This window comes from Sphaeramia orbicularis, chromosome 20 (genome assembly GCF_902148855.1).
Source record: "Sphaeramia orbicularis chromosome 20, fSphaOr1.1, whole genome shotgun sequence".
NCBI lineage: Eukaryota > Metazoa > Chordata > Actinopteri > Kurtiformes > Apogonidae > Sphaeramia > Sphaeramia orbicularis.
In genome coordinates this window covers 47,005,556-47,021,325 of record NC_043976.1, presented here as the reverse complement: position 1 = coordinate 47,021,325, position 15,770 = coordinate 47,005,556, and the positions used below count along the sequence as shown (strand labels likewise).

General features: G+C 40.2%; 1 protein-coding gene across 1 annotated transcript; it reads right to left on the bottom strand.

Annotated features, from left to right (window-relative positions):
- Window positions 1-6,143: 6,143 nt before the first annotated feature.
- LOC115411096 (UDP-N-acetylglucosamine transferase subunit ALG14 homolog) lies at window positions 6,144-10,600 on the bottom strand. Its single transcript, XM_030123037.1, has 4 exons — window positions 10,446-10,600; window positions 9,346-9,497; window positions 8,228-8,350; window positions 6,144-6,368 (listed from the first exon to the last, which is right to left on the bottom strand). The coding sequence occupies exons 1-4, from the start codon at window positions 10,588-10,590 to the stop codon at window positions 6,144-6,146; spliced, it is 645 nt and encodes a 214-aa protein (XP_029978897.1). The 5' UTR covers window positions 10,591-10,600.
- Between the last annotated feature and the right edge of the window lie 5,170 nt (window positions 10,601-15,770).

Genomic DNA, 15,770 nt, shown 5'->3' with positions numbered 1-15,770 from the left:
GGACGGTGTCCGGTCCCGCCCTCTCCTGCGGGCCTGGGGGAAAAAAGTAAAACTAAGGTCTAATATATATTCATTAATTATTATTCTGAGAAGAAAAGCCAGGATTCAGACTTTTTTCTCAGATTATGACTTTAATCTCCAAAAATAATTGAAAAATTTCAAACTAACTAAATACAGAAGAGGATTAGGGTCATGGAAAAAAATTAAATTGAGGTCTGATATATATATTTTTATTATTATTCTGAGGAAAAAAAATCAGAATTCAGTCTTTTTTCTCTCAGATTTCTGACTTTAATCTCTGAAAAATAATAATTAAAAAATTTAAAACAGAATTTTGAGAAAAAAAGTTGGAATTAGACTCTTTTTCCCCTCAGATTTTGGACTTTAACCTGTGAACTATAATAATAAAAACAATTAAAAACACTCAGTATTTTGAGAAAAGAATCCAAATTCAGAGTTTTTTCTCAGATTTCTGACTTTAATCTCTGAACTATGATAATAAAACAATTTAAAACAGTCACAACTTTGAGAAAAAAAACTCAGAATTCAGACTTTTTTTTTCTCAGATTTCTGACTTTATTCTCTGAATTATAATAATGAAAAAAATTAAAATAGTCTGAATTTTGAGAAAAAGTCGGAATTCAGACTATTTTTTCCTCAGATTTTGGACTTTAATCTCTGAACTATAATAATAAAAATAAATTAAAACGATCAATATTTTGAGAAAAGAGTCCAAATTCAGACTTTTTTCCCCCTCAGATTTCTGACTTTAATCTATGAACTATGATAATAAAACAATTTAAAACAGTCACAACTTTGAGAAAAAAAGTCAGAATTCAGACTTTTTTCTGAGATTTCTGACTTTAATTTCTGAAAAATAATAATTAAAAAATTTAAAACAAACTAAATACAGAAGAGGATTAGGGTAATGGAAAAAAATTTAAATTAAAGTCAAATATATATTTTAAATTATTATTCTTAGAAAAAAAAAGTCAGAATTCTGAGAAAAAAGTCTGAATTCTGACTTTTTTCTCAGATTTCTGACTTTAATCTCTGAAATATAATAATAAAAACATTTAAAACAGAATTTTGAGAAAAAAGTCCAAATTCTGATTTTGTTTCTCAGAATAATAATAAAACAAAACACAAATAAATAAAAAAAACAATAAATGATAATAATAAAAAAATGAATTATTAAAAATAATTTTCCACGGTGGTTCATGAACTCACAGTCAGAAGCTGCTCAACAAGCTCAGTTTGCACAAGAAGGACAATGACTGACGCAACACAGCAGCCAATCAGAGCGGAGGGACGGTGTCCGGTCCCGCCCTCTCCTGCAGGCCTGGACCCGACAGAAGAAACCTGATGGAAGTGGGGGTGGGGGTGGGGGGCAAAGGACACCAAGAACCACCAACTGTAATCTGAGTTTTAATGAACATTCACAGGATCAGAGAATGAAATCTAGAAAATACAGGATTTACACTGAACAACTGCCAAATACAGAGGAGAATAGTGGAAGAAATGGGGTTAAATCACTTAAAAAAGGTTAAATTTGGAGATAAAAACATGTCCCACGTGTACCTGTGGGGGTTTGGGGGTTAAATCCAGACCCTGTTCTTGGTTCTGGGTCTCTTATGTGGGTCTGGGTCTGCTCCAGTTCTGCCTTTACTCCAGTGTGGGACCATGTGGACTGTGTGGTTGACTCATCCTTCCATCAGGGGTCAAAGGTCACAGAGTCACAGTTTTCCCAGAGTTCACTGCTCCAGGATCACACGTTCCAGCGCTCTGTGGTGACTCAGAAACTCTGTCCGTGGGCAGAGGGTTGTGTGGCAGATAATGGTCCCACAGATCCACCCTGGCCCCTCATGGTCCCACAGATCCACCCTGGCCCCTCATGGTCCCACAGATCCACCCTGACCCCTCATGGTCCCACAGATCCACCCTGACCCCTCATGGTCCCACAGATCCACCCTGACCCCTCATGGTCCCACAGATCCACCCTGGCCCCTCATGGTCCCACAGATCCACCCTGGCCCCTCATGGTCCCACAGATCCACCCTGGCCCCTCATGGTCCCACAGATCCACCCTGACCCCTCATGGTCCCACAGATCCACCCTGACCCCTCATGGTCCCACAGATCCACCCTGACCCCTCATGGTCCCACAGATCCACCCTGGCCCCTATGGCACAGGGGTCAAACATACGGTCCACGGACCAAAACCGGGTCCAATCTGACCTCTTAATTAGTTAAGTTTTAAAACTTTTTACCACATTTGCACATATTGGTTTTGTTCATTTTTGTCATTATTTTGCTCAATCTTTGTTTGGCTTTGTTAATTTCTTTCATTATTTTGCTTTATTTTTTCAGTTTTCTCCATTTTTTTTCATTATTTTTTGTTTGATTTTTGTTTGGTTTTGTTCATTTGTTTAATTATTTTGCAAAATTTTTTTCGGTTTTCTCAACTTTTGTCATTATTTTGCTCAATTTTTGTTCGATTTTGTTCATTTGTTCATTATTTTGCTCAGTTTTGTTCATTTGTTCATTATTTTGCTCAGTTTTGTTCATTTGTTTCATTATTTTGCTAAAAAAAAAAAAATCGGTTTTCTCAATTTTTGTCATTATTTTGCTCAGTTTTCGTTCGGTTTTGTTCATTATTTGGCTTGATTTTCAATTGGTTTTGTTAATTTCTTTCATTATTTTGCTCAATTTTTGTTCAGTTTTGTTCATTTGTTTCATTATTTTGCTAATTTTTTTTTTTTTTCGGTTTTCTCAATTTTTGTCATTATTCTGCTCAATTTTTGGTCGGTTTTATTCTTTTTTTTAAAATCAACATTTATGCTCAGTATTTGGTTGGTTTTGTTCTTTTTTATTATTTTGCTAAAAAAAAATTTTTTCAATATTTTGCTCAATTTTTGTTTGGTTTGTTCATTTTTTCATTAGCAAGGAAACGTTGGAGGAGTTTAGTCCACCCATATTTCATATTTCAGTTGTCGGTTAAAGGGGACAGAGCAGCAGAGCCAATAACCTGGAGGGGCGGGGCCTGAAGTGTCTCCTGTGCATTTAAAGGGCCAGCGCTCCAAACCACCTTTGTGGTGTCATTAGTCAGAAATAGTGTTGCAGATGGACCTGTGGAGTTGAATGAATGAAGAATTCAGAGCCAAGCAGAGCATTTACAGTTTATGGAGAGCACAGGGAAACGAGGGAAAAGGAAGAAGAACAGTTAAAAAAAGACTAATATTAATAATCATTTGAGTTCAGGTTCCAGTTCAACCTGAAGTGGCTCAGATCAGTAAAATACGACCGTAAAAACCTACAAATAATGATGACTCCAAATGATTGTCTTTGTTTTCATGTAAAAAAAAAAAAAAAAAAAAAAAGTAAAATTAAATGAAAATGTTTATATTTACAAACTATCCTTTTGCAAAAAACTGTGTCTGTTCTTAAATGTTGTGTATTTGTAGATCCACCGTGATCTGTACGATAGAATGAACATGTGCAAATGAACATTTTTCTTTGTAAATTTTAGTTTGTTCATCTTATAGTTTGTAAATATAAACATTTTCACTGTAAAACACAGACATTAGAAATAAAAGCTTTGGAGTTGACCTTATTTTATATTATTGTGTTTTTATTTGACTGGTCTGATCCACTTCAGATCAGATCGGGTTGAATGTGGCCCCTGTTTGACGACCCACCCCACCAGCCCTCTGTCCTACACTGTAAAAAAAATCTGTAATTGAACAGAATTTTCACTGTTTATTTGACAGATTTTTCTTGTATTTTCAGATACAGGAAAATATCAATGAAATGATAAAAACAGACTGTGATTTTACATGTCAAATGGAAAAGAACAGGAAAAAAACTGTAACAGTGAAGAACCATGAAATTTAATTTTTTAAAATAAATTTTTTCGTTTTTCACAGAAAAATACAGTTAGAATACATTTGCAAATGTATCGTAATTTCGCAAATATTTCTTTTCTATTTATGAGATTAAACTGTTAATTTAAAGTTTAATACTGTAAAAAATAAATAAATAAAACCAGATAAAATTACAGACAGTTAACGGTAACAGAAGTATTAGTTCTGTCAGTTGAACCAGACTTGTTTGTTAATTGACAAATATCTTGTGTAATTACAGGAGGTTTCACAACAAAAATGTTGAATAAATGTATTTTTGTGAATGTATAACATGTATAAGCACTGATAAACTGTCCAAATACAGTTTTTATCAGTGGATTGGACAACTGAGTCTCACTGAAAATTATTTATATATATATTTATAGGGAATTGGATTGTTTTAATACATGAAAATGTTCTTTATTAAACATTAAAAAGTCAAAAAATTATGTAAAATCTCATGTAAAGTTAGGGCAAAAAACTGTATTTGAATTATGGAAAATTACCGTATTTTTATGAGATGGTTATTTTCTGTTATTTTACAGTATTTTTTCCGCAGCCTTGCTGCCGGAATAATATTGTTTTTTTTTTGTTGTTGTTTTTTTAACAGTGTAGAAATATCCTCGTGTCATTGTGGAGCTCAGACTTAGACTCTGTTCCTTCTTTTTCAGTCCAGTTTCTGCAGCGTCTCCGTCTTCTTCCTGTCAGAGGACAGGACGCAGAACCAAAGGAAACACAAACACAACAGTAGAACAGTTCAGACTGAACTGCTTTAACGGACGCAGTGACTGTCTGCATTCCAGGATTATTTTAGGAGCAGAGGTCTTTTCAGAACCAGGTCCAAACAGCTGAGGTGACAGCACAGCTCCAGCAGAACCCATCTGGAATAAAAGGACATAAAAGCATCTGGAATAAAAGGATGTAAAAGCATCTGGAATAAAAGGACGTAAAAGCATCTGGAATAAAAGGACATAAAAGCATCTGGAATAAAAGGACGTAAAAGCATCTGGAATAAAAGGACGTAAAAGCATCTGGAATAAAAGGACGTAAAAGCATCTGGAATAAAAGGACGTAAAAGCATCTGGAATAAAAGGACGTAAAAGCATCTGGAGTAAAAGGACATAAAAGCATCTGGAATAAAAGGACATAAAAGCATCTGGAATAAAAGGACGTAAAAGCATCTGGAGTAAAAGGATGTAAAAGCGTCTGTTCATTCATGGATAAAAAATGACAGTGACCCTGCGTCTCTGACTCCACCCCCAACTCCACCCCCTGAGGGAAAAGGAAGCCACAGCCTGCAGCCGTGGGAACTTTCATCAGTTTGTGTGATGCACTTTGGAACCTAATGATGCCTTTAGGTGCTGTCGGGAACATGAGTTTTTCCATTAATTAAGTGGTTCACTAACTTTTTACAGTGGAGTACCCATGAAATAGACTTTTTGCAGCGGAGTACCCCCTGAAATATACTTTTTACAGCGGAGTACCCCCTGAAATAGACTTTTTACAGCGGAGTACGCTCTGAAATATACTTTTTACAGTGGAATACCCCCTGAAATAGACTTTTTACAGCGGAGTACCCCCTGAAATAGACTTTTTACGGTGGAGTACCCGATACATACTTTTTACAGCAGAGTACCCCCTGAAATAGACTTTTACAGCGGAGTACCTCCTGATTATACTTTTTACAGTGGAGTACCCCCTGAAATTGACTTTAAACAGCGGAGTACCTCCTGAAATAGACTTTTTACAATGGAGTACCCCTGGAAATCGACTTTTTATCCAAGTACCCCCAACTCTCACTTCAGCACTTTTGATTGAATAAAATGAGTCCAAATGTGTCTGTTTATATTTATTAAACTTTGTAATCAAACCCCATATCTTTATTTGTAATATATAAAAAATAACCACAAATTTTAAAGTAAATTATGTGTAAAATCTAAACTGAAAAGTGTCCTCTTTCATTGATAAGAAAAATAAATTAATTGGTCATTAATTAATAAATGAACCTTTCATCAGCCTAAAATAACTCATTTACTCAAATAAACTCATTTTAAATCATATTAAAGTGAGTGTTTATGGTTTAAATCAGACTGTGCGTTTTTGTAACAGTTCGAACACTGAAAACTCAGACACAGAATTATCAAGATACAGTATTTATTACATACAGCTCTGACAAACACACACACAGACGGTACTAGACGGTCCCAGGTGGTCCCAGGTGGTCCCAGACTCAGTGGTCAGACTATCCGGCCAGGTAAATGGCTTTGGGGTACTTGTCCCTCAGAGTGGCCCACTGCACAAAGAAGTAATCGGATACAGGGTAGAGTATCCGTCCCGTCACAGACAGACTGTCCACCCTGCAGATGCTTTCAACATAAACAATCAGGACTTTCTTCATTCCCAGAATTCCGAGCAGAAGTCCTGCGGCGCACAGGGGGACGCAGGTCCCAGGGCCGTTACACAGCACCTGAAAAAACACAAACAGACCAGGGCTCAGGCTAATTCCTGGAAGGGACAGTGTGGTTTATTCAGTGGATAGAACAGTTCAGGACGTTAGTGACGCCGAACCGCAGTCACATGATCAAGACAGCCACTGTTCTCAGATCAGCAGCACTTTAACCCACAGGAGGCAAACATACGGCCCTGGGCCAACACCAGCCCCCCAAAGGCTCCAATCTGACCCCCAAAGGATCCGGTCTGGGTCTATAAGGGTTCAATCCTGTATGACAGCCAATAGGAGGAGCTGATATGTTGTGGGTGGACAGATGAGGCTGTCTGTCATGTTGTCTGTATTTCCGTCTGTTCATCCACCACTGGTTTACACAGCTGTTCTACACAAACACCCCCCCCCGTCAGTGTGTGTGTGTGTGTGTGTGTGTGTGTGTGTTTATCTGCACCGTTCAGCCTGTATTTAAACACATCATCAGCCTTTTCTCTATCAGCTCCATTGATCTGGACTGGATTCACTGGTTTTACTGCTTTTACTGGACACTTCAGTGGGTTTTACAGATGTTCCACTCATTCTGCATGCTACTGAACAGCAGGTGTAGTGGTCTGTTCACAGGAAGATGCATCAGTGCTGTGGGACGGCCACCTACAGTAACACACACGTTACCATGGTAACACACACAGCCGTACCCCATAATGTGCGTCCACACAGCTGATCCTTTTATAGTGTGTGTGTAAACCTGACCCACAGCAGCACTAACACAACCAGAGACTCCGTCAGATCTGCTTTTCCTCCACTGGACTCAGACCTCTGTGGTTGAATTCTACAAACAGAGACTGAATGAACTTTGAACTGAACTGAGTTTATGTTTAGTTTGGGTTCAAATGGGTTTAATTTACTGGTAAAGGGAATATCTGCATATGTGTCATCACCACCTGCTGGAAAAAACAGACATAAACTATGAACAGACACAATGTTTACAGTATTAACAGTAGTACATCTATGTAAACAGTGTGTATATATCTGTATATATATCTATATATATATGTGTGTAAACAGCATGTAATGTATGCATTCATATATATGAACAGCATGTATATGTATGAAATCCAGTCTATATATAAAATAATGCATTTATATGTGCATATATGCATTTATTGATGACTTATTGCTTAATTGCTTATTGCATAATTTAATATACAGAAAAAGAAGTTTAAAAAAGTGTGTTAACAAAGCAAAGGAAGCAGAATTAATTTATTAGTTTGTAAAAAGGGGGTGGAGTCTATGGTTCGACTTCCTCCCACTCCTTTAGTTTGATCATGTTTTATGTTCTTTATTATCTGATGAATAATGGACTCCGAATAAAACTGAACTAATTCCCATTTTACAGGTTTAATGCACAGTTCTGGAGGTGATTCTGTGAGGATCCAGTGGACTGAGGGGTTCCACATGAGTCCAGACCCATGAGTCCAGACCCAGTGTTAAGGCTCTTCTGGTCCTGTACCTGGTTCTGCAGCTGGATCATAAAGGGTTCTGATCTCATCTACTGGACTGGGTCCACACAGACTGAGTGACATTTAATGAGTCTGATGGAGTTGGACCAGGTCCGGTCTGAGCAGGTCTAGTCCTGCTAACTCACCAGGTCCGGTCTGAGCAGGTCTAGTCCTGCTGTTCCAGAACTGTGGACTCACCAGGTCCGGTCTGAGCAGGTCTATCCCTGCTGGTGCAGGACTGTGGACTCACCAGGTCCAGGTCCAGTCTAAGCAGGTCTAGTCCTGCTGGTGCAGAATAGTGGACTCACCAGGTTCGGTCTGAACAGGTCTATTCCTGCTGACACACCAGGTCTGGTCTGAACAGGTCTAGTCCTGCTGACTCACCAGGTCCGGTCTGAGTTTGTAGACCAGCGGTACAGAGTAGAGCAGGGCGTGGAGCGTGCTGATCACAGATGAACTCCAGGACTGATGGACCTCCCGACTCCGTGGGACCCGACAGATGGTGAACTAGGAACCAGGACCACATGTGGATCAGAACTCAGTCCTCCTAAAAACTGGAGGTTCACGTAAACCGGATCAAACCCATGTTCTCAGGTAACTGGACAGGAGTGTTTATTCTACTGACAGATGTATGCTGGAATATCTGACACTTCCACTGAAACTGTCCAAACAGGCCGAAAATAAATGCACGAGGGGATTGATTTATTATTTTCATTTGCATCGTTGTGTGTCTTCACAACATCGAGACTGAATGAAACAATAACAGATCGAAGAGTCAACCGTATGGTTCATCTAAGGTCCAGTAGCACAGACAGTTTGTGCAGCACCTGAGACCAAATATTTGTTTTATTAAACCCAGGAGTTCTCACATTTATTTAACCCAGGGGTTTCCACTATAAGAAAAAAAAGCTAACAGGCTAAAAAACTATCCACTATGAGGAAAAAAAAAGACAATAGCACAAAAAATTATCCACTATATGTTTTTAAAATAACTTTATTTTTAGCGCATCGACGTCCACTTCCAGTGGGTTACTTCGTTAGCATTAGCCACATTAGCTGAAGGCCTTAAAAATGTTCAGCCTATGCTTTTTTTGTGGGGACCTAAACTTAGAAGGATGAGACCTTTGGGTAAACAGCACCCTGTAGTTGAAAAGATGGATAACGTTTTTTTTCTTATAGTGGATAATTTTTTGGGCTGTTTTTTTTTTCTTATAGTGGATACTTTTTTGGGCTGGTTTTTTTTTTCTTATAGTGGATAATTTTTTGGGCTGTTCTTTTTTTTCTTATAGTGGATACATTTTTGGGCTGTTGCACCTCTGGGCCACTGCAATTTTCTGTTTTTTCCCCCTATGTTTTGTAATACTTTGTGTCTGAAATAAACTAATAAATGAACTGAACTGTTGGTTTAGTTGTGTTTTGGTCATTAACTGTGCAGATAAACAGATGTGTCCCGCCCCCTGCTGGTGAATGCCGGTACTGCACCACCACAGACACCCGTGTACCTGAGGCTCGGACGCTCTGAGCTCTTTGGAACTTTCAAAAGTGCAGATTTTCTCCTCACTGATCTTGTCTGTGTCTGCGATAACATAGTGTCTGGGTTTGTACGACGGAGACAGACTGTCCATCAGCCGCAGCAGCTCAGTGGTGTGTCCGCCTGGGACACAAGGGAGGAAGAGGATAAAGACATGGAAGACAGAGACATGGAACTGAGGTGCAGTTAGCAGCAGGTTGGACATTCAAAGCCATCTCCTCAGGGACTATCAATAAGTTACTGCTGTAAACGTTTTTCTTCAATAGCTTCTCAGTCATGTGACCCAGTGACTCCAAACCAGTCTCAAATAATTATAATAAAGAGGATCTTTAGGAAACGCCACATAATATTTCTGTCCAGTCTGTATTAATATTTTTTTGAGGAATATTATTATTATTATTATTATTTTTTTTTTTTTTTTAAATGTCAATTTTTCCTCAATAGCTTCCTAGTCGTGTGTCTCAGTGACTCCAAACCAGTCTCTGAAGTTCCCCTTTATTATAATAATTTGAGACTGGTTTGGAGTCACTGGGTCACATGACTAGGAAGCTATTGAGGAAAAATTGACATTTTTTGAAAAAAAAAAAAAAAAATAATAATAATAATAATATTCCTCAAAAAAATATTAATACAGACTGGACAGAAATATTATGTGGCGTTTCCTAAAGATCCTCTTTATTATAATTATTTGAAACTGGTTTGGAGTCACTGGGTCACATGACTGAGAAGCTATTGAAGAAAAACGTTTACAGCAGTAACTTATTGATAGTCCCTGAGGAGATGGCTTTGAATGTCCAACCTGCTGCTAACTGCACCTCGGTAGACAACGAAGACAGAGACACGGACAGGTGCACTGGGCTGTCCGCACATCTAACCCAACAATAATACTGTTAAAAGGACAATAACACTGTTAAAAGGACAGTAACACTGTTAAAAGGACAATAACACTGTTAAAAGGACAATAACACTGGAATAACTGACTTGGGTTACACTACAATAACAGAGGCATTAGCATAAGTAGCTAACTGCTAACAGCTAACACTGAAGTACCGCTTTACTTCTGATTATTACCTGAACCTGCCACGGCCAGAACGACAACCGAACCTTTGGACCCGGGTTTATACTTAGATCCAGTTTTAATGACAACGTACAACCTCAGGAGAAACACAAAACAAAGGAATATTAAGACAAACACAACAACCGGAAGGAACGACATGACAACTATGACAACTACGGACACTGTGAAGGACCAAAAACGGGAAAGAGACGGGCACTGTGATCCCTGCACGCAGACTCACAGGCACATCCGGAGTCTGCAGGTTTAGGAAAAATACATCCCTCTGTGTTGGTCTGAACTGCCAGTTACTTTTATAATAAATTTGAACTGTGAAACTAATGCTGTGGTCTGTTTGTCTGTGACTTAGACTCAACTAAATGCTCTTTACCAAAGAAAAATGTGCTCCTAAACATAAATGTATGCATTAGTATGGTTATATTTTGGTCATGTTTTAGATGTTTTATCCTGTTTATCTTATATTTGTTCTTATCGGTTTTCAGTATATTTTAGTCTCATTTTTACTAGATTACTAATCATGTATTTTACTTCTATCACTTTGGGCAGACTGTGTTGTTTTAAATGTGTTATAGAAATAAATTTAACCTGGACATAAATCTCTTCACATAGTTTATTAAAATCTAAACTTTAGCACTTGATGATCATTTCTAATTTAAATGTGTTTTTTAATAGTATGGTTTTTGTTTTAACCTCCTGAGACCCAGGAAACTGAAAATTTTAGCTTTTTTTTTTTTTTTTTTTTTTTTTACGCTAAACAATTGTTTGATTGGAAACTGCATAATGCAACAGTTTTTTCAGATTACGTTTTTATGTATGTATGTATTTATTTATTTATATGTCTTTATTTTCAGTGGAATGTCCTTTGTAATGGACAGCATTTTTTTTTAGGTAAAAACTGTCAAACTTTTGTCCCCTACAGAGGACAAAAATGCATAGCTGGGTCTGAGGAGGTTAAGTTAAGGAAGCACAAGAAGGAAATATGTGCCCTATGTACTGTGTTAAAAGTGTGGGTTTTTTTGTTTTTTTTTTGTGAGGGTGGGGTGGGGGTTTGTCTTCTTTTTTTTGGGAGGGGGAGGGGGGGGGGGGGGTTATAGGTTTGTAGGTTTGTTGTATAATTTGTTTGTTTGTTTTTTTTTTTTTTTTAATATATATATTGTGTCTGTGTGGTTCCTTATGTATAAGTACATGTTTATGTAAATGTATAATTTGAAATAATGATAAAAAAAAAAGTGTTGTAACCTGAATTAAAATAATAATAGATGCGTATTCACCGATGAAATGAGGTAAAACAGACAAAATATGTACTGTTTAAAAAAATTAAAAATAAAAAATTGTAAAAAAAAAAAAAAAAAAAAAAAGAAAAAAAAAAAGAAAAAAAAAAAAGAATGGTGTTTTGGCAGCAGGGGTGCTGAAAAAATACTGTTAAATAATGGAAAATAATCATGTCATAAAAAATACAGTAATTTCCATAATTAAAATACATTTTTTTGCCCTAACTTTACATGAGATTTTGCATGTTTTTTTGTTTTTTTTTGACTTTTTAATGTTTAATAAAGAATATTTACATGTATTAAAACAATCCAGTTCCCTATAAATATATGTATAAATAATTTTCAGTGAGACTCAGTTGTCCAATCCACTGATAAAAACTGTATTTGGACAGTTTATCAGTGCTTATACATGTTATACATTCACAAAAATACATTTATTCAACATTTTTGTTGTGAAACCTCCTGTAATTACACAAGATATTTGTCAATGAACAAACAAGTCTGGTTCAACTGACAGAACTAATACTTCTGTTACCGTTAACTGTCAGTAATTTTATCTGGTTTATTTATTTATTTTTTTACAGTATTAAACTTTAAATTAACAGTTTAATCTCATAAATAGAAAAGAAATATTTGTGAAATTAGGATACATTTGCAAATGTATTTTAACTGAATTTTTCTGTGAAAAAAGAAAACATTTCTTTTAAAAAAAAATGTACATTTTTTTGGTTATTCACAGTTACAGTTTCTTCGTGTTGTTTTCCATTTGACATGTAAAATCACAGTCTGTTTTTGTCATTTCATTGATATTTTTCTGAATCTTAAAAATACAGGAAAAATCTGTCAAATAAACAGTGAAAATTCTGTTAAATTACAGATTTTCTTTACAGTGTGAATGAACTGGATCAAATAAAGTTTTTTTTCGTCCTTTTAGGGGACGTTTTCCAAACCGTCACGGCTATGTCCGATAATCTATGAAGTCCGTGAACGCCTCATGTGCTCAAACAGCTGAGGAGGCTGGGCTGGACCACAGTGAGGAAGAGGAGGAGGATGAAGAGGATGAGGATGAAGATGAGGATGGCAGCGTCTGTGCTGTGAAGGCATCCGGGTCCAGTGGAGCCAGGTGGGTCCAGTGGGTCCGGGTGGGTCCAGTGGGTCCGGGTGGTCCGGGTGGGTCCGGGTGGGTACCATCACAACACATCTGTCTGATATGGTTGACGGGGATGTGCGGCCGTGCCGTGCCGTGCCGTGCTGCAGAGCCACAGGTGCAGGCAGTGCCACCGCCGTGTCCTTCACAGGACAGCTGTCTGCACGCGCCGAAGGTCGGTGTGGTTCCGGTGGACCGGTGTCTGCTACCGGCACGGAGGTCCGACCGAACCCACGAACCAGAAAACACGACAGAGTCCGGCTGAGGCTGGAACCACCGGGACCACCGGGACCACCTGGAGGATAAACACAGAGGGACACCGGTCCAAGCATGGCCGCAGTACAGCTGCAGCTGTCCGTTCTGTTTGGGATCGATTAAACTATCGATTATGTTCTTGGATTCGATTACACGATTATTTGAATGGGCGAAAAAAAAAAAAAAAAACAGTAAAAATGTGAATCAGACATGTGAGAAAATGACAAACAACTGTTATTTATTAAAAAAAAACAAAACAAAACAAAAAAAACCCTGAAACAACAAACACAGAAAGTATAAAAGTAAAAGGATTTATGAACAAATATTTATATAATATTAATAATAATAATAATTCCATCAGTCTTCAGTGTGTCTGTAAATGTGTCCAGATGTAAACTGGTCCAGTCCGGTTCCAGATGTAAACTGGTCCAGTCCGGTCCAGTTCCAGATGTAAACTGGTCCAGTCCGGTCCAGTTCCAGATGTAAACTGGTCCAGTCCGGTCCAGTTCCATGTCTCCCCTCTAATCTGTCCCCTCAGTCTCAGACCCGTTTGGATCCAGCGGACTAACTGAACATGGAACTAATGCTGCGTTCCACCTCCACCTGTACCTCCTGCTTTTCCATCCTACTGGTGAAAATGCACTGGAGTGTCAGTCAAACCTGGGACTTCCCACCAGGGGTGGGGCTTCGGGAAGGGGGGGCAGTGGTCCACCGGCCTTGGGGGGCCTGGGACCAAGCATCAGGCCCTGACCAGAACTTCCAGTGGAATGAGTTTCCTCCTGGTCAGGTCTTCCTGTGTTCTTCTCATATGATGAACCCAGTGTGTGTGTGTTGGTAGAAGCTGCTTCAGCCTTTTGAGTCACGGTCGCTGAAAATGGAAAAGGTTGACTTTGGTTTTGTACGTTCATTCCAAACATTGCATATAGTGTGTGTTGTATTTCTGGTTTCATATTCACCCTCACAGCTGACTTGACAATGTTTAAATTTACAAAAGGATCGCTGGTACTGTCCCCAAATGTATTTTGGGTAAAATCGTCATCAGCAGCCGTCCACAGATGGAATCATCTACCACCGGTGAACACAGAGAGCAGACGTGTGGGTCTGAACGAAGGAGGTCAGAAGTGGCAGTTCATATAGAGAGGAGCGACAGAACGCAAAGAAAAGAAGAGAGAGCAAGAAAAAGACAAGTTAAGGTGGAGGACACTTTTTTTTGTCCGTCCAACTCCTAATCCTCCTGGAGATGAACTGGAAACCACCAGCAGTGACTGAAGCCCCCCAGTACTGACCCCACAGACAGCAGTGACTGAAGCCCCCAGTACTGACCCCACAGACAGCAGTGACTGAAGCCCCCCAGTACTGACCCCACAGACAGCAGTGACTGAAGCCCCCCAGTACTGACCCCACAGACAGCAGTGACTGAAGCCCCCAGTACTGACCCCACAGACTGAAGCCCCCAGTACTGACCCCACAGACAGCAGTGACTGAAGCCCCCCAGTACTGACCCCACAGACAGCAGTGACTGAAGCCCCCAGTACTGACCCCACAGACAGCAGTGACTGAAGCCCCCCAGTACTGACCCCACAGACTGAAGCCCCCAGTACTGACCCCACAGACAGCAGTGACTGAAGCCCCCCAGTACTGACCCCACAGACAGCAGTGACTGAAGCCCCCAGTACTGACCCCACAGACAGCAGTGACTGAAGCCCCCAGTACTGACCCCACAGACAGCAGTGACTGAAGCCCCCCAGTACTGACCCCACAGACAGCAGTGACTGAAGCCCCCAGTACTGACCCCACAGACTGAAGCCCCCAGTACTGACCCCACAGACAGCAGTGACTGAAGCCCCCCAGGACTGACCCCCCAGACAGCAGTGACTGAAGCCCCCCAGTACTGACCCCACAGACAGCAGTGACTGAAGCCCCCCAGTACTGACCCCACAGACAGCAGTGACTGAAGCCCCCAGTACTGACCCCCCAGACAGCAGTGACTGAAGCCCCCCAGTACTGACCCCCCAGACAACAGTGACTGAAGCCCCCCAGTACTGACCCCCCAGACAGCAGTGACTGAAGCCCCCCAGTACTGACCCCACAGACAGCAGTGACTGAAGCCCCCCAGTACTGACCCCACAGACAGCAGTGACTGAAGCCCCCAGTACTGACCCCACAGACAGCAGTGACTGAAGCCCCCAGTACTGACCCCACAGACAGCAGTGACTGAAGCCCCCCAGTACTGACCCCACAGACAGCAGTGACTGAAGCCCCCCAGTACTGACCCCCCAGACAGCAGTGACTGAAGCCCCCAGTACTGACCCCACAGACAGCAGTGACTGAAGCCCCCCAGTACTGACCCCACAGACAACAGTGACTGAAGCCCCCAGTACTGACCCCACAGACAGCAGTGACTGAAGCCCCCCAGTACTGACCCCACAGACAGCAGTGACTGAAGCCCCCCAGTACTGACCCCACAGACAGCAGTGACTGAAGCCCCCAGTACTGACCCCCCAGACAGCAGTGACTGAAGCCCCCCAGTACTGACCCCCCAGACAGCAGTGACTGAAGCCCCCAGTACTGACCCCACAGACAGCAGTGACTGAAGCCCCCCAGGACTGACCCCCCAGACAGCAGTGACTGAAGCCCCCCAGTACTGA